The 24,054-nt window shown below is 45.2% G+C and overlaps 3 protein-coding genes across 9 annotated transcripts in view; 1 reads left to right on the forward strand and 2 right to left on the reverse strand.

The window, feature by feature from the left end:
• Nucleotides 1–22,535, forward strand: LOC120901763 (glycosyltransferase-like domain-containing protein 1-like). 4 transcript variants are annotated; one of them, XR_005739321.1, is made up of 6 exons: nucleotides 1–546; nucleotides 607–1,093; nucleotides 1,153–1,437; nucleotides 1,507–1,763; nucleotides 10,956–11,095; nucleotides 22,425–22,535. XR_005739321.1 is itself a non-coding variant. In XM_040309991.1 (5 exons), the coding sequence occupies exons 1-4, from the start codon at nucleotides 474–476 to the stop codon at nucleotides 1,751–1,753; spliced, it is 1,092 nt and encodes a 363-aa protein (XP_040165925.1). In that variant the 5' UTR covers nucleotides 1–473; the 3' UTR covers nucleotides 1,754–1,763; nucleotides 10,956–12,117. The 4 variants fall into 4 exon arrangements, 2 of the variants coding, with proteins under 2 accessions (XP_040165925.1, XP_040165929.1); XR_005739320.1 differs by having other exon boundaries at nucleotides 10,956–11,257; nucleotides 22,425–22,519; XM_040309991.1 differs by lacking the exon at nucleotides 22,425–22,535 and having other exon boundaries at nucleotides 10,956–12,117.
• Nucleotides 5,181–9,943, reverse strand: LOC120901761 (dynein assembly factor with WDR repeat domains 1). 3 transcript variants are annotated; one of them, XM_040309989.1, is made up of 7 exons: nucleotides 9,758–9,943; nucleotides 9,612–9,684; nucleotides 9,329–9,532; nucleotides 9,125–9,247; nucleotides 8,733–9,050; nucleotides 8,135–8,660; nucleotides 5,181–5,276 (listed from the first exon to the last, which is right to left on the reverse strand). In XM_040309989.1, the coding sequence occupies exons 1-6, from the start codon at nucleotides 9,795–9,797 to the stop codon at nucleotides 8,165–8,167; spliced, it is 1,254 nt and encodes a 417-aa protein (XP_040165923.1). In that variant the 5' UTR covers nucleotides 9,798–9,943; the 3' UTR covers nucleotides 5,181–5,276; nucleotides 8,135–8,164. The 3 variants fall into 3 exon arrangements, with proteins under 3 accessions (XP_040165923.1, XP_040165924.1, XP_040165922.1); XM_040309990.1 differs by lacking the exon at nucleotides 5,181–5,276 and adding an exon at nucleotides 6,056–6,137; XM_040309988.1 differs by lacking the exon at nucleotides 5,181–5,276 and adding an exon at nucleotides 6,356–7,303.
• Nucleotides 21,037–24,054, reverse strand: part of LOC120901760 (nuclear receptor subfamily 2 group E member 1) — a 19,801-nt gene continuing 16,783 nt past the window's right edge. For both annotated transcript variants that reach the window (XM_040309987.1, XM_040309986.1), the window contains 4 exons: nucleotides 22,947–23,950; nucleotides 22,775–22,873; nucleotides 22,439–22,661; nucleotides 21,037–22,262 (listed from right to left, as the gene is read on the reverse strand). In XM_040309987.1, the coding sequence (XP_040165921.1) occupies nucleotides 21,928–22,262; nucleotides 22,439–22,661; nucleotides 22,775–22,873; nucleotides 22,947–23,950 (1,661 nt within the window). In that variant the 3' untranslated portion in view covers nucleotides 21,037–21,927. The remainder of the gene's footprint in view (nucleotides 22,263–22,438; nucleotides 22,662–22,774; nucleotides 22,874–22,946; nucleotides 23,951–24,054) is intronic.

The following is a 24,054-nucleotide window of genomic DNA, read 5'->3' on the forward strand; positions in this document are numbered from 1 at the left end:
AGTGTACCAATCGGGCGCAAGGGAAGGGTGAGTCTGAAAAAGGCGGAAGAATGTGGTTAACTTCTGTATTATTGTTTGGCTTCAAATTGTGTTAAGTAAGGCGAAATAATCGTACAAATTGAGAAAACAACACATAAAACCGCATCGGTTGAACCTGTTTTATTTTGTTAGCAAAGCAAATTCTTAACCTAAACTGTCTTTCGGAAAGCTGACTTTTCAACATCGTACCGTAAACATGACCGTCATCTGTCATTCCAGTGCGAGAAGAACGGGATCAAAACAAAGGAAGCCTCGGGCATGGTTCCAGCATTTACCGGCATTTAAAAGCTAATTCAAACAGTAACAACGAATATTTACCATCGCCTGAGAAATAGAAAACGGGGACTATATTCACCTTTCATAATGTTTTAAAACTAAAACCCTTGCTTTAAGTGCAACACGGCTGCCTAGGACAGCGCATTCTGTTTGCCCACATGGCGCCAATTTTGATTCTGGAAGCATTCTACGGCGGTTCTCACAAACAACTGGTAGATGTGTTACTGAAAGGTAAGTTCCACATTGACGCCCTTATTGATTCATATGACAGTAATGCCTCATTTTTTGTAGATCTCAAGGAGGAAGAGTACGATCTGCTTACCATACCGGCGAAAAAATGGCACTGGTGTGCACGGATGAGTGCGTTACACTTTGCTGGCCGCATCTCTACTGCCCACCGGTACCAAACCATCTTCTGCAGCTCGGTACTAAACCTAGCTGAGCTGATTGGAATGCGAACGGATCTCGCTGCCTGCCGGAAGATTGTTTACTTCCACGAAAATCAACTGTGCTACCCGGTCAGGGATGCGAAACAGCGTGACGTCCAGTATGGAATCAACCAGATAACGACGTGCCTTTGTGCTGATAGGATACTGTTCAACTCACGGTACAACATGAACTCCTTTCTCGATTGCATAGAATCGTTTTTAAGGAAGGTACCCAACATGAGCTTCCAGGGCGTGAGAGAGAAAATTGTCCCAAAGTGTGACGTTCTGTACTTCCCGGTGGAGTTTGGGAAGCTGACAAAGAGAGGCGTTAAAGCAGAGAAAGAAGAAAGGTAAGGTAGAGGTAACCGTATACAAAACAGGTTTAATAATTTATTTTCCAAATTTTCAGCCCTCCTCTCCACATCATTTGGCCTCATCGCTGGGAGCACGATAAAAATCCGGAACAGCTTGTCGAAGCGTTGCTGGCACTTCAGGCAAAGGGGGTCAACTTTCGCGTCTCAATACTGGGCGAACGATTCGAAACCATTCCCAGTTGCTTTGAGCAGCTGGAGGAGCGATTGCCGGGGAAGGTGGCACAGTTTGGACCACTGCCGAGGGAGGAGTATCTGCGCACGTTGGCCGAAGGGGATGTGGTACTGTCCACCGCACTGCACGAGTTTTACGGAGTGGCAATGTAATTTATTAGCTCATTTATTGCTTATATTTATTTAATTTTAATTTACTTTCGTTGATTTATTCACAGGCTTGAGGCGGTTTACAGTGGATGTGTGCCATTGGTTCCGAACCGGTTAGTTTATCCCGAGCTCTATCCAAAGGATAAACTGTTCAATACAACGGCACAGTTGGTAAAGCAGCTGTATAATTGGTGCCGTAATCGTGTGCTGTTTGAAAAGCATCGTGAAGACTTTTTTGGTAAAATTAGTCTTGGTGGTTATTCGGCGGAGCAGCTTGTGCCGCAATTCATCGCCATTCTAAGGAATACGGAATGAGGGATAAGAGGTTAGTCTCAGCTATTCATTGACTCACTTTATTATATAGAATTGCACATGTCTGCAATGACTCGTTTGAACACTGATTGGCTCGTATACGCAACGGAGAAGCCATTCCGTTTAAGATAGCTACGACTCTCCGGTCATTTGGATATGCAAATGCATTCACTTGATCCTACTCCAGTCAGAAATACATACTCCATCTGCCTCAAATAGCATGAGCAGCACACTAAAAACATAGATATACGACAACAATCCACCGTACATAAGTTCAAAAGCCTTAAGAAACAAATAGAGCCAGAGCTAAGAAAATATACCCTACGCCCACTGCTGGCCAGCATTTCAGCTCAATTCCTACCGCACCGGTTGTGTGCACTGTTGATATTTGCCATTTGTCTAACAGAGCGTACAAAACGAAGAAACGAAGGATGCCAAAAACGGTCCAATCGGCCGCGGGGACAGGGTGGCAGAGGGGGAAATTTGCTTCTTAAACTCGCCCTGCTAACATGTCGCCGTGGTCGTTAAATATCAAGTCTTAGGATCGGCATGGAAAGGATAAAGGTCCCATTTCTTGTCCCCGCCCGTTCCCACCCAAATGAGGGCCGATTACGCCCCGAAGGGTGTTAGAGTAAATAAACACAAGAAAACGAAACCGCGCCGAAAGGACCGCATCAAGGACAGCCCATTTGAGATGGTGGTGGTGGGTGAAAGTGGAACGGGTGGTCAGATTTGTCGGTCACAGAAGTGAAGAAATGCTAGCCGGGTGTGCGCTGTGTAGTTTTGTTTCTGTCCCGGCTGTCCGTCTATGCCGTAGAACAAAAGGACTTTTTACCAAAAATGCGTCTTGCACAGCGGAGAGTTTTTTATTCTTCTCTTAACTCTAAGCAATCATATTGTTTGACCGTTTATGTTGCACAAAGAAGGAGAGAAACGTTGCGTTGGTTCTTATATGGGGAGAAGAAGGCAGCAACTTCTTTCTATCTTGTGGGGATTGTGGGAATTGTATATGTCCATGCAAAACTGTTGTGTTGTTATGATTCGAATTGGGAATTGAAATTGTGATAATCTTATAGGATTATCGTTCGTTTTGAATTTAATCCAATTGCATGAAGATGCTGTGTTGTAAAGGATTTGTTATAAATTTGAATAATACATCATATTTTATTGCATCAAACGGAACCCTAATGTTTATGATTTTTTTTTACCACCGTTCAGTGAATAGTCCTCAGTGCGTATTATGTCGTATTGGTCAAGCAGCTTTTGCGACGATGTCTTTGTGTCGTGATAATTTTGACTAATCCTGACCGCATCCGACGGTTGAATTTTGGCTGCTCCTGACAACTCCAGCTTGTCCAATCCCACCCATTCAAGAAGTAGTAGCAGCAACACAAGCAACATCAGGAACGTTTTCCACCAAAAGACGACCGATCCAAGCTAAGAAGCAGGGACACGAGGGACTTCAGTTCCGCTCACGAGACAAATGTCTCTCTGAAGTCCGATTAGCGCACCGGACCGTATCGGATGGAGCAACTTTCGAATGAATAAGTTCGAATGAAAATGTTCGCCTGGCATGGCCAAGAAAATGCGAACGTTTGTACGGATATGCCTCGGGTAATGCGAGTGAAAGAAAAACGAGGCCAACAAAAAGGCCAGCAGGCGATCATGTCCTGGCTATGTATGTGTGTGTGTGTGAAAGCGAGAGTGGAAAAGCTACGTCGATACGTTGCTCGCAGGGTGGGAGCGATGCTTATTCCGGTTGGCCATCCAGCAAGCTCCCGGTCGGACGGTCAATCACGCTTGACTGAGTCATTGCATAAACGGGAAAGAAAAACGACGAAACTGAAACCTAACTGCACTGGGTTGGTTTTGGAGTGGAGGGGGATGGATGTGATTTCCAATTGATAGGAGCATTTGATATAGGGAAAGGAGGAGTATGAGAATTTGAGAGTGAAGATTGGTCCCAGGCGGTGCCAAGTGAATATTATTTCAACTTTGTACCCTCTGCTTTTTGGAAAGACTTTTCGGCAGATAGAACAGTAATTTTATTCGCATCGCTTTACCAAATATTAGCAAACGAAACTGTACCTAACAAGCTACTAGTGTGATCTCGAATCTTATTCTTATTTCCCCACAGCTGTGTATTACCAGCACTGCCCCCGTCCTGCTGCACGTAGCAAAGCTCCTGGGAAAAGACACCTAACCGAGTTTCTTAGTCTTCCGCTAGACATTCCGATGATCCTTCTTCTCGTTATCCCTGGGCACGCTGCAAAGACACATGCGTCCTGTCCGTGTGTGAGTGTCGGTGTGTGAAGTGAGTCGTGAGTTTCCGTACAGATGTTTCGTTAACACTTGAGCTGACGCCAAAAACACGGTACAGAGGACGGCGGCTACGGGATGCTGCTGCTTATCGTCTTCGGGCTTTCCGGCGTTTTCTCGGCCAAATACACACACACATAAAAGTGCGAGAAGAAGCCCCGTAAGGAACGAAATCAAACATGGATTGTTTATTTGCTTGGCAGCAGCAGCAGCAGTTTCGATATGATGGGGATTGGGAAGCCTGCCTGCGTGTGTGGGTGTGTGTGTGTCTTCAAGGAAGGATTTCAACCTACCACTGAGCGGATGCTGCTTCTTCAGCAAACAGCAAAGGCTTAGATGGCAATTGGGTGGGTGGATGGGTTGGTACATGCGGATACGGAAGATGATGCCGCCTCTTCTAATCGACGGAAGAATCAATTTAAAGAACGTTTAAACAAACAAACTTTCTATGGCCATTCGGCAGATAAAGAGAGAAAGAGAGGGGGAGCGAGATCGGTCGAACGAACGACAAGATCAAAAGGGGTTTAGCTTTGGTTCGATGCTTTGGTTCGAAGGGTTGGTTTCGAGCGCACCTCGTGAATGCCGGTGTATGCAGATGTATGCCGGTTTGCCCCTGATTAGGGATTTAGTTTTCGGAAACGTGTGACTAAACGGTAGCACGGTTGGGGCAATGGATGAAAAAGAGGCTCAAAAGACACGCGTTCCTAAAATGGGGCTTTATTCGCCTATGTCTGCATCTAACGTTTCAACTTTTAAAAAGCTTTCTTCTTTATAAATATGATAGAGGAAAATCGCAATCGGTAAACGGTTACATACTAATCCTAGTCTAATACGTTACCCATCCTATTTAAATACTATCACTGTACGCTTATCTGTTGCATGTTTAGACTATAACAGTTAAATAAAAACATAACACTCTTTAAAACGGTACTCTAACAGCTGTGCCTTGCTCTATCAACTCGTAAGTTCATATTCGATTCTATGATTCAACGTTATGATTGTAACTCTAAACACTAAAGAACAAGTCACTAATCACTACCTTCAATGATTATTTACAAAAAATAAACCACGAACCAGAAAGACACGAGCGACGATACGACGATGTATGCTCTCCCACTGTATGCCCAGGGAAACGTGTTCACATCCATCTCCTGGGCCACTCCGAAGGCTAGTCCAGTATTTTAATACACTTTTGACGCAGTAGTATCTGCAAAGAGTTGTAGAGTGCGATTACAAATGCTTCTTTCGCGTACGCGCAACGGTCTTGCGTTCCCGTTGTGCGCGCTCGTTGCACGTTGTCCCGCCATGTGACTAATAGTGGTATGATCGTAATGGTGAAGTGCCAAAGAGCAAGCATATTAAATCACCAACTAAGTTCGACTTGCAAACATTCGTGTTCCACATTGTGTTCCACATTGTGGCAAACGTGTCGAAACCGAGTGAAAAAAAGGGAAATCAACAAACTCCTCTGGTGGTGCGCCAATATAGAGAATAGGTGATCAAAATGCAAAGATACGCGTTACTGCAAGCGGTTGTTATGTTGCGAAAAATAGGGCTTTTTGATAGGAAGATTTAGTTTTGGGAGGAGGTGGCAATGCTTACGGATGGGTATGACATGAGTTGTGGCTAAGTTCAACCGTGGCGTTCACGTTTTAATGCATTGTATTGCAAGGAACGTACTGCAATGTACGCGCAAATGCCTTGATGCGGTTTCCCTTTCGGTTCTTGTTGTTGTTTTGTATGCTTTTTTATACTTTTTATGCTTTTTTATACTTTTTATGCTTTTGTGTATGATCGTGATTAAGTGATCAATGGCGATAGACGGCATTAAATTATGGCATTATACTCACATTCCGGTGTGAAATTGTTCATTTCGAGCGAATTGCGATTCATTGACGCAGAGTATATGGCATATATGGCATGTGTGGTGGTGGTGTCTTGTGTATGGTGGCAGTTTGCTTGTTTTGCTTTGGTCTTTATTTTTTGATTTTTACTAATGCTTTTCATTGCCTTTCCCGACGTGAGACGGTTTTGCGTATATTGGCTGTATGAATTGTACCACGTCGACCTGTGATTCCGCAGTGGGGAGGAAGGGCAAATGGATGGAATAGTACGAGGAATGTTTTAATAAATCTTGGTAGACGACTGAGTGCGATTGATGGTGGTTTGCTTTTTGGGGTTGCAATGGCGTTCTTCTTAATAAAGAAAAAAAACATGAGCAGAGGATAGAAAATCATATGATTAAGTTAAGAGAAAATGGTGTGTGCTACAAGCAACTATCTTCAATGTTGTCAACTTTTTGCCATTGGCATCTGTTTCGAATGTATTGTGTAATTGAAAACCAATGATGGAAAATCATGTTTGTGCTCTACTCCGATTATTTATTGACCATCACGCATTATTTCTACAATTTTTGGTCTAATTCATTAATTTATAATTTCTGATTTTGTGTGAAATATTTATAAATAATTGCTTTGATACTCTTTCAACCCAATTAGTTTTAAAGTTAACATTGCACAACACATTCGAAAACAGCTGTTCGTTTAGCGGCACAATTGTGCAATAAAATTCTTCTAATAATAAGTTATTGGTTTTAAACAATTTAAAGACATAATTGTAAAATAACTAACACTTGAACTTGAATAATATGGACTCAAGGGAAGGAAGCCAATCAGTTGTTAAAACTCAATTACTTATTCATGTACATCTTAGTAGAAGTAGATCCTCATAATTTGCAAAACATATTTACACAACTTTGAACGCCGATTGAGAATTCTCTTAGTCAGGAAGCTTTTTTTTTTAAAAACTCAATTATTACTTTCAATATCATGGCAAATGGACTCAAATTATCCACATTACTCTGGGGTTTGGTGCAAGCTACACGCGAACATTTGTCGTTTCTAATCATTTACATTATCCTGCTTTGAGATTAAATGTATTATTTTAACAGCAAAAACAGTTCTCGGTAGCAATAGCTTGATGCTATATCTACTATCCAGTAAATGCAAAATCGGTTACAGTTTAGCAAATAATCAATGTAATAATTCATATGCCATAATACGGTTCGCGTAAGGGGCACGGAATTCCCTTTCGCGTGAATTCCGCCCTTTTTAATATTATCCGCTCGCCGCGAGCATCAAGCGTTCAGCTGCGCAGCAAAAACTTGGTCCAGTGTTCGGCCTCCCGGTTGCTATATGCCACACTGTACCTCTGCCGCTGCTTCTTAGGCTGACCCTTAATGCAACCGAACCCGAAGTAGTAGTGGCAGAAGTAGTAGCAGTAGTAATAATTAGTGAAGGAAAAGAACAAGCAGAGGTAGAGTAGAGCGAAAAGGAAGTAAGCAACATGCAGCAAATGAAAAAAAGGTACGACAGTACGATGTACGAAGGGTAGGAATAGTAGTAGAAATGAATAATGAATAAGATAAAATGTAGGTAAAGTTCTACGAAAGATGAGCAAAAATGTTAGTGTTATGTTGTTGTTGTTTTTTATTGCAGCATTACATCACAATTAGCACCTAGATGAGCTAGATGTGTATAGGCACTTGGACTATAATAGCACTATTACTTGACACACGTTCCTTTATGGCAGTTGGATGTCTCTAATGTTGTGGCAGTTTTTTTCATCCCTTTTTGTCATTCCATTGCTACGGGAGCTCCACTCTAGCACTAATGCACCAATCAGATTTGTGATACGATGGGATACAACGATTGGGAGATCAAATGAAGATCACTTGATCTTTAAAGGAAGTTTTGGGTTACTTTGATGCTGTTGTATAGCAATGGCATTCGTTTGTTACTACGCGAGCTACTAAGGGGTGTTACTAAGGGGCTACTAAAGGTTGAGCAAACGATGGAATCTATTCACTGGGAGCGAACAGATCTGAAAATGTACTAATAAGGAACGTTTTAAGATGGAGAAGATCATGAAGATCACAATCCTACTAAGTCTATGGTACCTATGGTTATGGAAAAGAGCGCTAAAAAAAAACAAGGGGAGGCTAATGGCGAGAGGCTAGAGTTTGAGATGCTTGAAATTGGAAATAACGTTCATACAGTTACATACTTTAAAGGCCTGCCCGGAGAACCAGTCGTATCATCTCCATATCTTACACGTGTTGTCCTTCGACGCGGTAATGATGGCGTCGCCGGAGTAGTTGAACGAGCAGGAAAACACTTCCCCATCGTGGCCGGACAGTGTCTGGGTGCAGGTACCGGTGCCCGAGTTCCAAATGCGGGCCGTTTTGTCGGCAGATGCCGTCAGCAGCAATCCACCCGGTGGGCTGAACGTCACCTTAGACACTTCGTCCGAATGGCCGGCCATGATCGTAACGAGCTCGAAGTTGCCCGTAACGTCCCACACCTTGGCGGTACAGTCGGCACTGCCCGTCGCTAACCGTGTGCCGGTACAGTTGAACGCAACGTCCAGCACCTCATCCTTGTGGGTGGCCGTGGCTTGTGGTTCATCCAACCGACGCAGATCCCATATCTTGGCCGTCCGGTCAAGGGAGCTGGTAGCGATCAGATTGCACTGGAAGTTCCAGACAGCGTTACTTAGTTCGGCCTCATGTCCACGGATAACAATAGCGTGCCTGGCAGTGGAAGTGGAACACAGTATCGTTGAAGTTGAACCGTGAAAATCTAGTCCTAAGTGCGTTACTTACTCTTTAGCTCGCATATCCCACACGGTGGCCGTTTCGTCGAACGAGGCGGTAAGCAGCAGACTGCCCTCCTTGTTGAACCGGGCCGAGATAACTTCCGCCGAATGATCCGCAAACAGATGTATCTCCTGGCCCGTTTCCGAGTGAAACACGCGGGCCGTATTGTCCATGCTGCACGTTGCTACCAGCTCACACTGGTGGGGATTGAACTCTGCGCCCACAATTTCGGCCGTATGACCCCAGAGTGTGTTGATACAGTTGCCCGAGACGGGGTTCCATATCTTGGCAGTTTTGTCAAATGATCCTGTAAGTATCCGGTCGCTGGAGAGTAGGGAAATGTGGAAATTAGAAGCTTCAACTTTGAAGTCCTCAATTTTGGGGATTTGAAGTCATACCATCGGGGATAGTTGTAGGCTACAGAGAAGACGACATTTTCATGCCCTTTAAGGACTTTCTCTTCGTCACCACTTTCCACGTTCCAGATGCGACAGGTACGGTCGTAAGATCCGGTAATGCATCTGAAAAGCGAAGAAGAGTCGTTCACACACATCCCGAAAACAGTTGGATCCTAAGGAATTCTCTTAAGAACAGGGACGTACTTTTTGCCCGATTTGTCGAAGCACACATTCGTCAGTGGCAGGATGTGCGTTTGCAGCGTTTTGAACAGGTAAAACTTGGTCTTGACCGGTTCTTTGAGCTTTTTCTGCAACTTTTCCAATATTTCCGTCACCTGGGGGAACACTTCTTGCGTAATGAGTGGTTCGGTGGAGGCAATTTGCTTCGTTAGCACTTGGAGATCACAGCTGAAAGGGATCGGGAGGGGGGTGTAGGCAGGTCAGTGCCGATCAAATGAGTGTCTATAGTTCTAGAAGTACTCCATACCTTGGTGTAAGATCAAACAGATCTATCATTTTGGTCCCTTCGATACCTTTCTTCTGGTAGTTCAGCGCAATGCCTGGTAGCGTGTTGTACGTTTTAGATGGAGTTGGTGGTTGGATTACGCCAAAAACCCAATTACCCAATCTTACCTGGTGGATAGTATCGAAGGTATATCTTTATCAATCTCATTTGGAACAGGAATTGGAACGCTTAACTCGACAACACGAGGTAAAATGATGAGCAGTTTAAGGAAAGGTTAAGAAGACTTTTCAATTTATATATCAGACAAGCCACTGCGGCAACAGAAAAAATAACATCCGAACCGAGAGAGAACTGTAACTGAACTGAACACAGAACCAGCACCTTCTTATGCCGTTTTTTCGTTGGATCGATACGGCGAAGGATATTCGGGTGCAAGGCGAGTGCACCCAAGGCAACCTATACCAGTTTGAACAGGGGGCGCGATTTTGTGTAAAACACGTGTTTATGCGCTGTTGCTATGGCCCAGTTGTTGCGTAGTGTTGCGATTTTGCTGAGACACTTGTTGCCCGTGCTAAGGTGGCACTGGAATTGTCATGAATGGAAAGAATGGTCATGAAAAGGAATTTAAACCGAAAAGCTGTGAGGTTACAACCCCAATACATGGGGTGATTTTGAAGGTCTGTGGTATGATCCTTTAATCTTGTGCTTTTTTTCGTGATAAAAAATCAATTTGAATTGTGTCACGTGACAGTTGGTTGCCCAGATGACACATGTAGAGCAATGTGGTCCATGTCAACTTCATTTCATTGCATATAAACGCAAAAAAAAAACGTGGTAGCCATGGACGCGAGGGAACGTCATCCCCAGAAAAAGGGAAACGCTTCTGCTGTGCCTCCCTGTGACGGTGGATTGAAGCTGTGTGATTTTAACCACGTGTTGTGTGTTTTGTTTAACACGGTTCCGGAAGGCGTTAGGAAAGACGCATCGAATGGACGGATGTGTGTGTGTGTGTACGTGTATATTGCTGGATGTTCTGGGTGAGTTGGATTAGACGCATCGCATCGTTACTGCGAGCGATATTGTTTAGGGAGATGTGCAGGAGCCTGAACGATTTATTGGAAAAGTTACCCTCAAAGCACGGGGAAGTTTTTCGACAGAATTCAGTGCTGAAATTTTGGACTAAACACTTGAAGATACACTAAAAAGTTTAGTAATATTTGTTCTGAGGAATTTACTATTAGTATTAAAAGTCCTTTGCGGTTAATACAGTTTTGCTGGAGTTTTAGGATATTCCGTAACAATCAGGATATACTAGACTGATATCAACGTGTTAATAAAATTAAATTCCAACTTTTTTTATTTCAGGACGAATATCTCCAACTTCTCCAACAACTGCACCAGGAAGTGAAAACGACTCCGTACTACAGTCCCCATCGTTGCAAGCCCACCAAGCGGTGATCACATTCCACCGAGTAACATCGGGATTTTCAACAGAAAAGCTATTTGTAAGTGGGCTTATCTGCCGAAAGCCAATTTTATTTATTTTGTTCAACACGTCACGGTACGATTTATTGTTCGCCGTGTGACGGGAAACACCTCGTACAGCAGCAGCAGCAGCAGAGCACATAGCCCAAACCCAGCCGAAGGTCGAAGGTTCAGTCCAGACGGTTAGTGTTTCCCCTTTTTCATTTATGTTTTTGTTGCCCGTTGTTCGCTACGCGTTCCGTCCTTTGATCCGTGGGATAGGCATTATGACATCATTTCATTGTACGATGCGCTCGAATTGTTGCGGATGCGCGTAGTGTTTTGGTGGGGGGCGTACTTTGTTGGCGGGGAAAGCTTCCCGGGTGGTGGTGCTTGATAGCTTCCGTGGGAGAGACACCAAATGGACCGAAAGGACGGTCCATCACCAGCGCTGTTTGCGATGCTGGTAAGAGCAGCTACCAGGCGGTGATGGTCGCGCCTGGACCACGAGGTACTTTTCCCGCGCCCCGTGGTGCTATTGACGGACGGGCAATATTATCTGGTCGTGGCACCACCTGACGCACACACACACACACACACCGTGTCCGGTTGGGGGTGTCTTTTTTATGTTGATCAGTTGTTCCCATGGCGTGTAGCTGAAAGGCGCCGTTTTCAGAAATTGTATGGCGTCCACCACCTTTTACCCAACTATAAACGCACTATCACTATATTGGACAGATAAAATCTCTCTCTCTCTCTCTCTCTCTGTGCCTCTGTCCCTATTCATGCAGGTATATAGTTTAGCATATCCTTCCGCACCGAACAAAAAAAGCGGACTTGCATTTCCAATTTGGTTTGGTATAATTTGTACGCCGCCACTGTTGCCTTTCGGATTTGCGCTGAATTGTTGACAGCTTTCTATTTGTTTCCTTTTATCTGTTTTTGCTTTTTCCGGACGGCGCACAATCGCGCCAAATGAACGCCAGCTCCCAGCCAGCTGCTAAGTTTAGAACGTCGCCAAACAATCGCCCAGCCAGCGAGTTGCGAGTTGTTAATTTTATTTAAATTTCATTAGACTCGGCACACAAATAAAATGAGCTCCGTACATGCACACACAGCACAGGTCATCGTTTCGTGATTCGTGAACCGGGTTGACAAGAGTTGTGAGACGGGAGGAATTGGGGAAAAATGTACCATAAGCTTTCTTTGTTAGGAAGCCCGGGTATTTGCAGTATGTATGTGAGAAAAGCGTGTGTTTAAAATTTTATAAATCACACCATTTAGTTAAAGCATTTTAATTATAGCTTAAAATCCTGCATGTCCCCGAGCTATCAACTGTAACTCGCGCAAAGTGCACTTCATCAGCCACCGACCCTTGCTTTTCCAACGAAACTATGCGGCCCAAAGTCTGCCCTACCAGCTGGGAAGTTTCTCTTGATTTAGTTGTACGCCAGCGGGCAGTGGCATTCGAGTGCATCGGGGGAGGAAACAAATCCACCAAAGAGTCGTGTGCAAAAATGAATCCTTCGAAAGCTGTCGGTACACTTTTGGCTGGCATTTAGTAGCATATTGGCACAGACTGAACCGGGTGAGAAACAACTACAAAACGACTATTAATGCTGCTGCCGCCATCGTTGCACCGTTGCACAAGCGCTTAATGCAACCCGCTCAACCAGCAAGACACAAGCGAAAAATGCGATCCCTGCGACACGACGCTTTTGGGGTTGGATAAGTTGTCCTTCCACAGCATAATATCCGGTGGTGTGCTCATTAGTGAAAAAATCAAAACGCAATGTCCCAACTTCACAGAGGGTGTGAAAAACAGAGTGTTTTAGAAAACATGGCATCGCACCAGCAGCCTTAAGCTGCAACTTTTTCGAGCTGCAAGCACCGCTGCATAAAAATGTATTTGCATAAATGTATGCTTCGCCAGCGTTTCGTCCACGGTCGCTCGCTAGTTCCGACGGGGTACTTTTTGTTTGTGAGTCGGATCCACCAACGGCCACAAGGGTGTGTGTGTGTCGATGGAAGTTGCTTTTTTATATAGCGATCGTCCCATTTTATTCACGCGCTGAGTGTTTGCGCGTAGTTTTGCAACTATCGCGGGCTGTGATGTGGAATAAAAATAAGGGAAATGCAAAAAAAGAGATAAATTCACTGTATCACTGTATGCTCGTGCATTGTTTGGAAAGGACACATCCGGGACAGGATGTGATTTGAATAAGTAAGCGACGTGAGGGAAAATAATGTCGAACGGTTTGTGTCACTCTTTTGTGGCGCCATGTGTGATGGCAGCTAAGGGGATTGTAGCGTTAAGAAAGGCGCCCAGCAGCAAGTAAAACCCTGTCGACTAACACGGTTTGTGCAGTCGCCGTGGAACACGGTTGCTTCGCCTTAACACCCCAATGGGGATACAATACGGTGCAGTCGGTGGAACAAGTTTACGAAAGTAAAATGAAGCAAAAGGTGGATTTGCGCTGGCTATGGTGTGGTATGACACTAGTTTAGTTTGTATTTGTTGGTGCAATGGTGGCAGTTAGTCTATTCAATAGTGTCAGTGGCTAAAGGTCGTCCAGCCTGTACTAAGCGAGCAGCTATCTATCTAGGAACAGCTTTTATCAGTTGCCAAATAGAGGAGACAAGGAAACGCATTCATTCTTCGCTTCCAATGCTTTGATTGGCAGAATTAAACTGCAATTATAATCAGTTTCGTGAATATGGAACAATAAATCATAGTCAAAATGGTAAGATTTGATTCTCGCAGAACACTATGGCATGAAAATATAGATTACATTGAGCAAATGATAAATTACCCTCTCTTCTATTATGTAGCAGTATGTATGGTCTATTATGAATACAAATTACAAAGCTAAAGATGCTTTCATAGTATCCAAATATGATTTTGTGATGAAAATTGCATATATTCAGGCGCTTTATTGAAGGACCATGTACAATCTACCGAAACGTATTTGACTCAAATGGCATTTCCTTTAACATCATCTTCAACTGTATACAATTCTTCGACTTTGTTCTAAAACCTTAACCCTCAACAGTTCCCATTAGAAGTCCCGTTCTTCAGTGGCTTACTCCCCCTTAGTCCCGGCAAAAGGATTGGCTTATTTGCATCAACCGGCATCGGCAAAACTCGCAATCAACATCCATCACTCGTTTGTGTGTCTAACTTAATTGTCAATTTCGTCCTCGGCAGCAAATCCTCACCGGTAACGACGTGTTTCTTTCTAATGAACGTCGGTGGGAGTGGTACCGCTGATGAGCTCAGGCGCCGCTGCGTTATGCGACGCCAAATGCTGCGGGTCCCCGTGTTGTTCTCGTGCTCGTTTGGCGCGGTCAAAGAAACAACGCTTTTGCTGTGCCGTGTCTTTGGATCACATGGTGCGCACAAACATACTGGGTTCCAATTTCCATATGGCACGATGGCACAAAAGGATACTTTAATCCTTCGCTTCGTATCGAATGTCCACTGGTTTGGTGTTTCTACACCCGCTCTACAGTGTGATGTGTGTTTATGTGTGAAACGGGGAACAGTGGAACAGGAAAAGGAGGTTTATCGATGGCGCGAGTTTCGACGGCCCGCTGCAAATGAATTGCCCGTGGTCGCGGTAGGCCGTGTACCGCCTTGCCGATAATGCCGGGCGAAAGTCAATCAATTAAACCACCGAACCGTGATTCCGATAAGCGACATAATAATAAACATTTTCCCCGTGCTTTTCCTGTGCGCTCGGCTCCGCACTGCCTGTTTGCCGGCCTGACGGCTTACTGCTCAAGACCCAGGACCAGGTCGTTGGGTAGTGGAAGGTGGAAGGAAGGGTTGCAGATGGTGGGACGCAATGATGATGGTGTTCACACGGCATCACCGCAAGTCAGCACATTTCGGGACCGCGAAGCGAAAGCCGAGAAACTGTGCGGCTCCGCGAGATAATCCGTAATTGGGTTTTGCGATTCGGATCATCGTACCCGCCGGTGGGGGTCTATCAGCTTTCTCTGTCTCTCTCTCTCTGTTTCGCTCTCTTTATGCCTCTCTCACTCTCTCTCTCTGTGTGAGGTTTTTGGGACAGGTCGGTCGTTTGATTTGCGGTCACCAGTCGACCGGTCGGTCGCCAAGCCGTCCCAAGCGCCCGGGCGTAGCCGACTGGCTTCCTGCGCTATCGCGCGCTGGCTTCGCGATCAAATGACATCCTATCCGCGTGATAAATCAACATTTGCTGTCGTCCGGCGAAAGGTGTGATGCACAGTCGGATGATGATGATGATGATGAAGCGCAATCATCCGTTGTTGGCTTGGACACAGGGTGGTTTCGTAGGTGTTATTCATCAAACGATGTTGAAGGAGGAAAAGCTAAAGAAGCTCAGGATATTGGCGTGGCTTTTTTATGGTTTGTAGTATACCTTTCGGTGATGTTTTAATGAATGGTTTTTATAAATTATTGAGCATTTTCTTTGATGCCTCGTTGAAATATTGAACCTGCAAACTCATATTTACATTATAAAATTCTACGCTGACGTTCAGTTTAGTTCGTGCATACTTCCGACGGCACATGGTGTGAAACTTTCATATAAATGGATGATTTTGGAACTCACTCTCTCAGGTATTGTGAAGGAATACAGAGATTTGTTATAGTAGATTTATTTCTCGCTTGAGGTTCTTTTGAAGTATTGATTGTTTTCGAACGAATTACTTTGTTGTACACTGGTTTATATTCGCCCGACATAGCCCGTAACTGCTCGATTTTTTTCAATAATATCACATGATCCAATCATGCTCGAATTTTGTCATGTGAGAGGATTTTACATTAACATTAATGTCATTACCTCCAACATTGCAGCTATGAATTTTCTTATTGTTTAAGTCAAATTTCAGACGAGGTACCAAGAGACGGGGGAAAAATAAATATAGCCTATTACATTATGGTTTCGTTTGAATTGACTTAGTTTGAATAATCTCGTCCACAGGCTGCTCAGAGTGCCCGCAATGTGCCGAGAGCATATTTACTATGAACTATTCGTTTGATGAGTGTTCAGGGACTTTAATGAGATAATATAAGCTTTTACTATTGCCAGTTTGTAGCCTAATCCAGGGGTCTCCAAACTACGGCCCTCGAGAGCCTATAATGCGGCCCGCGGTGATGTTGCTCAGGATAATGCAAATATCATATTAGTTTCACAATTTTCATCAAATTTTTAATTTTTACTAAATCTAGCCAAACATCGAGTTACTATAAAAGAAAAATGCAGAATTTTAAAATGTTCATAAAGTATTTTCATATGAAAACGTGATTTAAACGTTCTCATTACCAAAAGTAACTCAACAACGTTATTTGCAAAGCAATGCGGCCCGCGAATTGAAAAGTTTGGAGACCCCTGGTCTAAACTACTGTATTTGCTTATTATCCATATTTATGAATGTGTTGTGTGGTTGAATCATTCTCTTTGATAATTTAATTAACTAGGTTTTTGTATAGTTCAACTGATTTTTTTTGCAAAACATTGCTCATCAATGTTCCAAAAATGTCTAAACTACATCATAGTTCCACTTTTCCATCATGAATTGTGCAACATTTGTCTGTTATATAAATTCATACAATTCATTCATAAAAAAATGACTCTAATCAGTGTGGAATTGAATTTTCCACTCGCAATTGTTCCTGTATGCGGGCAAATTCTAAACCCGTTTGCCAATGATTGGCACAACAGGGTTCCGTTGGCAACAAACCATTGGCGCCCGGGGTTCTGCGACGAGGTCACACAATATTTGCATATCCCGCAATAGTGATGTGTGAAATATTATTTGTGGTATAGCAGCCACCTTCTTCTCCTAAAAACAAAATTCCGATCCCCCCCATACTCTGTTGTCATTGTGTTGTGGCTCCACAGAGGCCCCATGGATTTATTTAGCTAAAAATACTCCCAGATGTGTGTATGTGTGTGGTGGAGGACATTTGCTTTCATTTCTAATCATTGTTCGCTGCCATTCGGTGGTGAGGCGCTTTGTATCGAGCATCGAAACCACCGTGGTGGTATGGTACATTCGTATTGTTTTGTTGAAATAGAACAAATATGTCTAACACTGGTGGAAGCAGAATGTGGGCAAAAGGAGAGAGAGAGACAGAAGAGGAGGGACCTTTTGTTTGCCGTTAGTTGGCAGTCAGTTTTGCATGTGTTGTGCCGCTTGATGGGAAGTCTAAAGTTGATGATGATAATTGAAATTGTTTGCACGAAAATCAATAACATTTGATGTTGAGGTTTTTGTGTGTATTGAATGCTCACACAAATACATATTGCAACGCTTCTGGCTCCATTCTGCTGCTAGCGTGCGCAGTAAATGGACTACTTTGATTCGTGTGAATGTGTATATCGTGAGTTTTTGACACCTACATCTACTGTCAGTTTGAAAGCAATTTGTTTATTTCACGTGTAATTTCTACCTTAAAACACCGTCGGCAGTTTGGATGCCTATGGACGCCTTTTGTTCGCCGATGATGTCTCAGTTACGCGGTGACCCTCGTGTTCCATCTTTAGCCGTTCGTTGGCCACTATCTCTATGTGTGTGTGTGTCTTTCTCTCTCGATAATCGCTATCAAAAAGCTGACAAAAGGGCTCATTATTCGCAAACCGACCCCGGGGTAACTTGACCGAATCCGCCACCGGATCCTCGGAACTGAATCTCCGAGAGCTGTCCTCCGATGACCTTCCGTTGGCTGGGCAGGCCGCTATCGCCACCCTGCTGAGGCGGGGTTCCCATTTTGCCGACACAGTATGGCGCGCACTCCGACTTTTGCCGGAGCTTGCCGTATGTAATGTGTACATAGAACTCGTACACCACGGTCGGTTTGCCAAAAAATCAAGCCCAAAAGTTCAAGTTCCCAAGTCCCCGGGTCCGCTCTCTTGCTCTTGCAGGCTTGCATCGACGGTGCGCGCGATGGTGGTGTTGGGCCCTGCAGAGAAAGGGAAAAAGCCATTCCAAGGCGCACGTGGCGGGCCATGGGAGCCCATACACACCGCTATACCATGACGACCATCCGACAGTCAATGTAGGCGGAGCCTAATGGTATCTCCCTCGGCGGGCGACCAACACACACATACCGCCAATACGCCTCGATTAATGTACATAAGCGTCCTTCTCTCCATCATCTTGCTATTCCTTCCAATTGCAATTCCAGTGGCTGTGAAGCGGATGGTGAACCAGCACCAAAATGACATCCCGACGGCAAAATCGTGTAACTTCCCTCGTTGCGACAAAACAAAACAAAGCAGGGAAAAAACACCTGCGCAGGGCTGGTGCGTAGCAGAGAGCATGTGCAGGATCCTGCTGCCTTCCACCACATGGTGGCAAAGGGGGCGTGTGGTCTGTATGTGTGTGTCTGTGTGTTTGTGTGCAAGAAAAGCGCTCGTTACAACAGGGAGAGGTTGGGATTTTGCCAATGTGAGGCGGCACTGTGGGCTCTAGAGAGGGATGCAGCAACGCGTTACGGGTACTGTATTGACACGGGAGACAGAAGTGGTGGAACTTGGCAATTAAGGATCATGCCTCCATCATCCATCAAGAAGCTGGAACGGCAAGACAGAGGGCAGCCTTTGGTTGAAGTTGAAAAGCAACAACAAAAAACCAGACCTCCCCCCTCTCTACCGCCCTTAGTAGTTGGTTATGTACTATTGTCCACTGCTGACTACGTACTATGGGCCATTGTCTCGGGCAATGGTGGCTGTGTCCGCTGAGCAAACCCAGGTCCTCAGATCCTGTTAAATTATTCTCCCGGGGAAAGATGGGGACAAGCTTCGAATGGAAGCTGCAGCTCGGATCGAGTAGTCGAGTAGTCGAGGTATTTGTCTGTCGAAAGTAATACTTTGTAATAGCTTATTCTGTGTGTTCACCCTATCCGTACATCGAGCAAAATCTAGTTGTCGTTTTACATCACCAGTAGAGTATTTGGACACAGAACTCTGTTACTCCACTCTGCTTCGTACGGTTCAATTTGATGTCTTCAATGGGCAATTGCTTCGCTAGCTGTGGTACCCGTTGTACTCTGTCGGTCGGTCCAGGAAGGTGGTGTTTGAGTGGGGGAAAGGATTTAAATTCCACTTTGCACGCCCTTTTGTTCCGGACGCGCATCTATAATGCAGCAAAGAACGTGACGTTCTGATGGCCGTCTGTGTTCTGGAATGGGCTTCGCTTCCTTCTCAGCTTCGGGCTGTTGTGTGGTGGCGCTGTGAAGCGGATCACAGGACACGCTCTCTGGTCAGACAGTTAGAAAATCATGTTTTTGGCTTAGGTTGAAAGAATTAGGTCTCGTGTCTCGTATCCGGTTTGGAAGTAAACCGCAAGCAACCCTTTCGGAGCAATGGGCCGGATTGGAGTGTGAGGCTGAAGGTCTGAGGTTTTAATTATTTGTCTGTGTGAGATATATCGATGTACTGACACATACACATGCACTGGACATGGAATGAATACTGAAAGGATTCCTGCTCGGGAGTTGGACCACATGTACATTCTTACAATCTTACAGAAGTGAAGAGATATTTATACTGATCTACTTTGTGATGGGTGCATCACTTCTAGCGAAGACACTTGAGTGCAAAATCTTACGTCAAAACGCTAGCAAGCCATCACCGATTGTCAATTCCAATGAAAAAGCGTACTGAATCGATGTCGAGCTTCCATTGGTGTAGGCTGCCCTGGTATAGTTGATCATTTAAAGTTAAACAAATCGACTTTTTGCTAAGCTGTTTACAAAGCTTTCAAGAGAGCGGGGAGAATTTCACAAAGAGAGCATTATTGATTGATACATTATTGTGAAATACTTACGCTGAGGCCGGTACTGATTCAAATATCAAACATCTCCCAGCTCATTCGTGTTCACTCCACAAACTATCTTATGAGCGCTGTGACAACTCAACAAAACCTTTAGGCATCCGGAAAAAATGACCCTGCTTACCTTTCGTAAACATGATGTAATCAACTAACCAGTTATGCAGTGAGAAAAACAAAATAGGAGAAAAATAGAAACATATTTTCCCAACATCCCAACTACGCAACGTCAGGTGGTGGACGTTTCGGATTTTCTGTGGTGATACAACTATTTGAACACACTCACGCAGAGATAGAAGAAACGGAGCATATCCTGCTGGAGTCAGTGACAGGATTGTTTGCTATGGCACAAGCAACTTTTACCCAGAATCCTTCGTACACTTCCTTGCTTACTCTATGATGTTGCTGATGGTGCGTCTTGGTAGCTGACGATACTGATCCTTGTACCACAGTGCAGAAATAATATTTATTGTACTTCCGGGCCCGTGTCCAAGGTTGAAAAAAATCCCCATCCAATCCGGGCAATAGAGAAAGAAAAACAAAACAGCAACCAAAACCCCATGGGAAACATAGAAGAAGCAACAACAAAAAAAGGCAAGTGAAAAATAGCAACCAGCTTTGGCAAGCGCGCTCCAAACGCTTACCAGTTGTGTGTGTGTGGTGTGTAGTGGTGTGCAGGGAAAAGTTTTTCTCACCCAGCGGTACTAATGTTCCGGTATTTTGTTTACCATTTCGGTCTGAAAGTCTCTTTTTGATAAGCTAACGGACAGGAGCTCCGTTAGACGGGTGTGTTTGAGCCGGAAACATGAAACCGACAAGCAACAAGCGCTGTGTATGTGACCGTAAGCGGATTGTAACAAAATAGCGAAACATGCAGTTGGGTAGTTTGTGGGATGTTTTTTACGGATTTGCGAAGAGATTTGCGATGTTTAAGGTAAACGATTTGGAATCGGCGAAAAGAAGCTATTTCAACACAAACAACTTACATTTAGAACGAAACATTGTATATTGTACTTATTTGTCTAAATGTATGTATTTCACAGTCATTTGTGTTATCAGTTTGGTAAAGATGCATCAAAACTCACCTTTGTGTTCTCCGAGCGATTCATTCAACTGATCATTTCTTTCGTTTTTAATGCAAACATTTAACACCAGTTAGTTTCGCCGTTCCATAAGTTCATGTATGATTCATTTCTAGATTAAATTACGCTTTAAAAATGTACAACATTTTACAAAACAGAAACTGGTTATCATCATCCGCAATATGGTTGCTGTTTGCCTGTGGTTTGCTCTACTGGGGCGGAAAGGATGTACCAAAAACAGATTACATTTGGACAACGGTACCTGTACCCACAATGGAGTATGATTTTTCCGCTACATCAGTTTCTCTGCTTCATGTCTTGCTAGCTCGACTTTTCTTATCTGGCTAGTCGCTATATTCGGAGAAGCGCGTTCAACCTTTGTAGGTGAGTCTGAAAGTAAACCAGCTCGCACAATTCCTCTTCACGCGCAATATTTTTCCTAGATTTATTCTGCAAATTAAAAAATAACACAATTTCACCGAACATCGGTATCGCGGTCAGCTAAATTGTTTTTCCAATTGTGCTTGTGTGGTTTTTATCTACCTCTTCACGGCCATAAAAACATTTCTGAGAACCTGATCGCACCGACTGATTTCTAGACGGGATGGTGATGTGGTGTGGTACCATTTATTTTTTTGCTACATTATTTTTACTTCACTTGAGGACAAAAAGTTGTTGCCCACCATGTAATCAGCAAAACGAGGACACGTGAAATTGAGCGAAATAAAGTGAAGCTAGGCAGGAAGAAACAAAAGAACATCCCCAATCCTGGGCACAACTGTAACCGTGCGGAATAAAACTCAAACAGCCGGAAGCGTTGGAAAAATACTTTTACCCTCAGTAACATGCAAACTGCAGCAATTGGGACAGCGATGAGAAGCGTTGTTGTGCGCGGTTAGGTTTTCTGCTTCTCTTAAAAACAGGACAGGGAAAATAAAAAAAGCAAACCCGAAGTCTGTCGCACCGATTTATGCCTTTGGCGTAAGGGCACCGTTCGGTGTAGGTGGTGTCCCTGCACCACCACCACCACCACCGCCACCGCCACCCTCCAGATCGGTGTACTTTTCCATCTGGTACATGTCGATCAGGAGCCGGGAGATGGGCACGGTACCAATCGTTTCCTTGAAGAACAGCGTCTCGATGGTGGTGGACCGGATGGTACGGAGCAGCGGCAGGAGTAGAAGAAGCCGCCCAAACCGGGTCGGTTGGCGCGGGTAGCGAACGCGCACGTGCTCGGACAGGACGCACTGGGCCTGGTCCTGTAGCATCTCGACCGGCTGGACGTCGCACAGTTCGGACGTTTCTGTATAGGAATGGGACGAAGGAAATTACGAGATAAACGTTATTACGAGCATGTGGTGCAAGGGTAACATTATGTTAAATCAAGTATTATTATGCTCAGTATCAGTTCAGAAAGTCATCAAAGTTCATGCCCTCTAATGAGCACTTTGATTTATCATTTTAGGGCCATCTACTCACCAGGTGAAAACAGGATTACCGCCTTCATGCATCCCAGCTCGCTTAGGTCGGGCGAAATTTGGCGAAAGCGGCAGAGAATCTCCTGCATCGTCTTCATCTCGAGCTGGGTCGCTGCGTCCGGTGGCAACCGGTCCCGCACCTGGGGCGAATCGAGCAGTCCGCTCAGATCCCACGGTACACTCCACTGGGCAAAGTTGAGAAGGAACAGCTCTTTCCACGATTCCTGAACCGGTAACGCGAAATGACAAAAAAAGTAAAGCATATGATTATTTATTTTGAAAGAAAATGATAATGAAGACATGAGCAAGAGATGAATGTCTGATGGTGTGTGCCTACCTGTAGCAGTAGGTGTTGGTCATTTTTGGAGAGTGTTTGGAACGGGATCAAGCACCTCACCCATCGGACGGACATAAACAGTAACCGGGCCGTAGTTTCCTTTGAGATGGCAAAAAAGCGCTTCTTAAAATACTTGCACAATAATTAACTAAATCACGTAAGACAAACCAACCTGCAAAATCTCCCAGGTAGGAAGCCTGATGATGGTTGGACCCTCGGGCGGCAGTGCAGTCAGGGCGATCGGATGGGGAACGAGTGGTGGCGGTGGTGGTGGTGGATGTGGCGTTACTGCTGCTGCCGTTGGTTGTGGATGCGCCAGTCCCGTGGGCGAAGCTGTCGCTGTTGAGGCAGACTGTCCTGGTGGGTGTGATGGCGCGAGTGACGATGGCGGCGGTCCACCTTGATGCGTGGGTGGCGGCAGCGGCGGTGCGACCGAAATTCCACTCGAGGCGCTGCTAACGGGCGTGAACCCAGGGAACGCAATACTGCTGTTGTGCATCTGGTACTGGATAAACTCCTGGCACTTGTCCGTGCTCATCAGGATGTCGAGCACACCGTTCTGCGACAGCGGGGACGGAAGGCTTAGGCTGGTGGCGTTGATCGGGGTCGGGCTGAGGACGCTCGAGCTACCGTCCACGGTCGAGTGCGGGCTGGTCAAACTTTCCGACGGCGAGTCCACGCTGATCGAGCTCTTCGAATCGGTCGGCGACGGGGGCATCGGTTCCAGCGACTTGTACATGTGCTGCACGTGCCCGGCCGCGGAAAACTCGAACCCACCGACGGACGTCATCATTTTGCCGTGCTCGATCTTAATCGGGGACAGCAGGTTCGTGCCTCCCGGCATTTGACCGGCACCGCCACCGTTGCCACCGTTGCTACCGTTCGGTGTACCGAGGCTAAACTCGAACTTGTTCTGTTCCAGCTTGACCGGCGGCAGTAACGAGGGACCGATATGGTGGCCGAGCGGTGCAAAGGAGAGCGGCTGGGGATGGTGCAGCAGCGCGTTCGAGCCGGCCATTGCGGAATGGTGCAGCCCGGGCGGGAAGTGGGACATTGCGTGTCCGTACGATGCACTGTTCACGAACGGGCCGGCCAGATGGGGATGGCCCGGGTGGCCCCCGTTCGCTTGCAGGTGCTGGAGTTTCGGTTTCCGCGGGCCACGCTCGTGTTGGACGGCTATACAGTTCGGGGGAAAAAAAGAACGCAGCAAAGTTTAATTAGTCAGCGAGTAATAGAGAGATAGAGCTAGTTGCTTGGAGCTTTGATGAGCTGTACAATTG

The sequence above is a fragment of the Anopheles arabiensis genome, chromosome 3 (assembly GCF_016920715.1).
Source record: "Anopheles arabiensis isolate DONGOLA chromosome 3, AaraD3, whole genome shotgun sequence".
NCBI lineage: Eukaryota > Metazoa > Arthropoda > Insecta > Diptera > Culicidae > Anopheles > Anopheles arabiensis.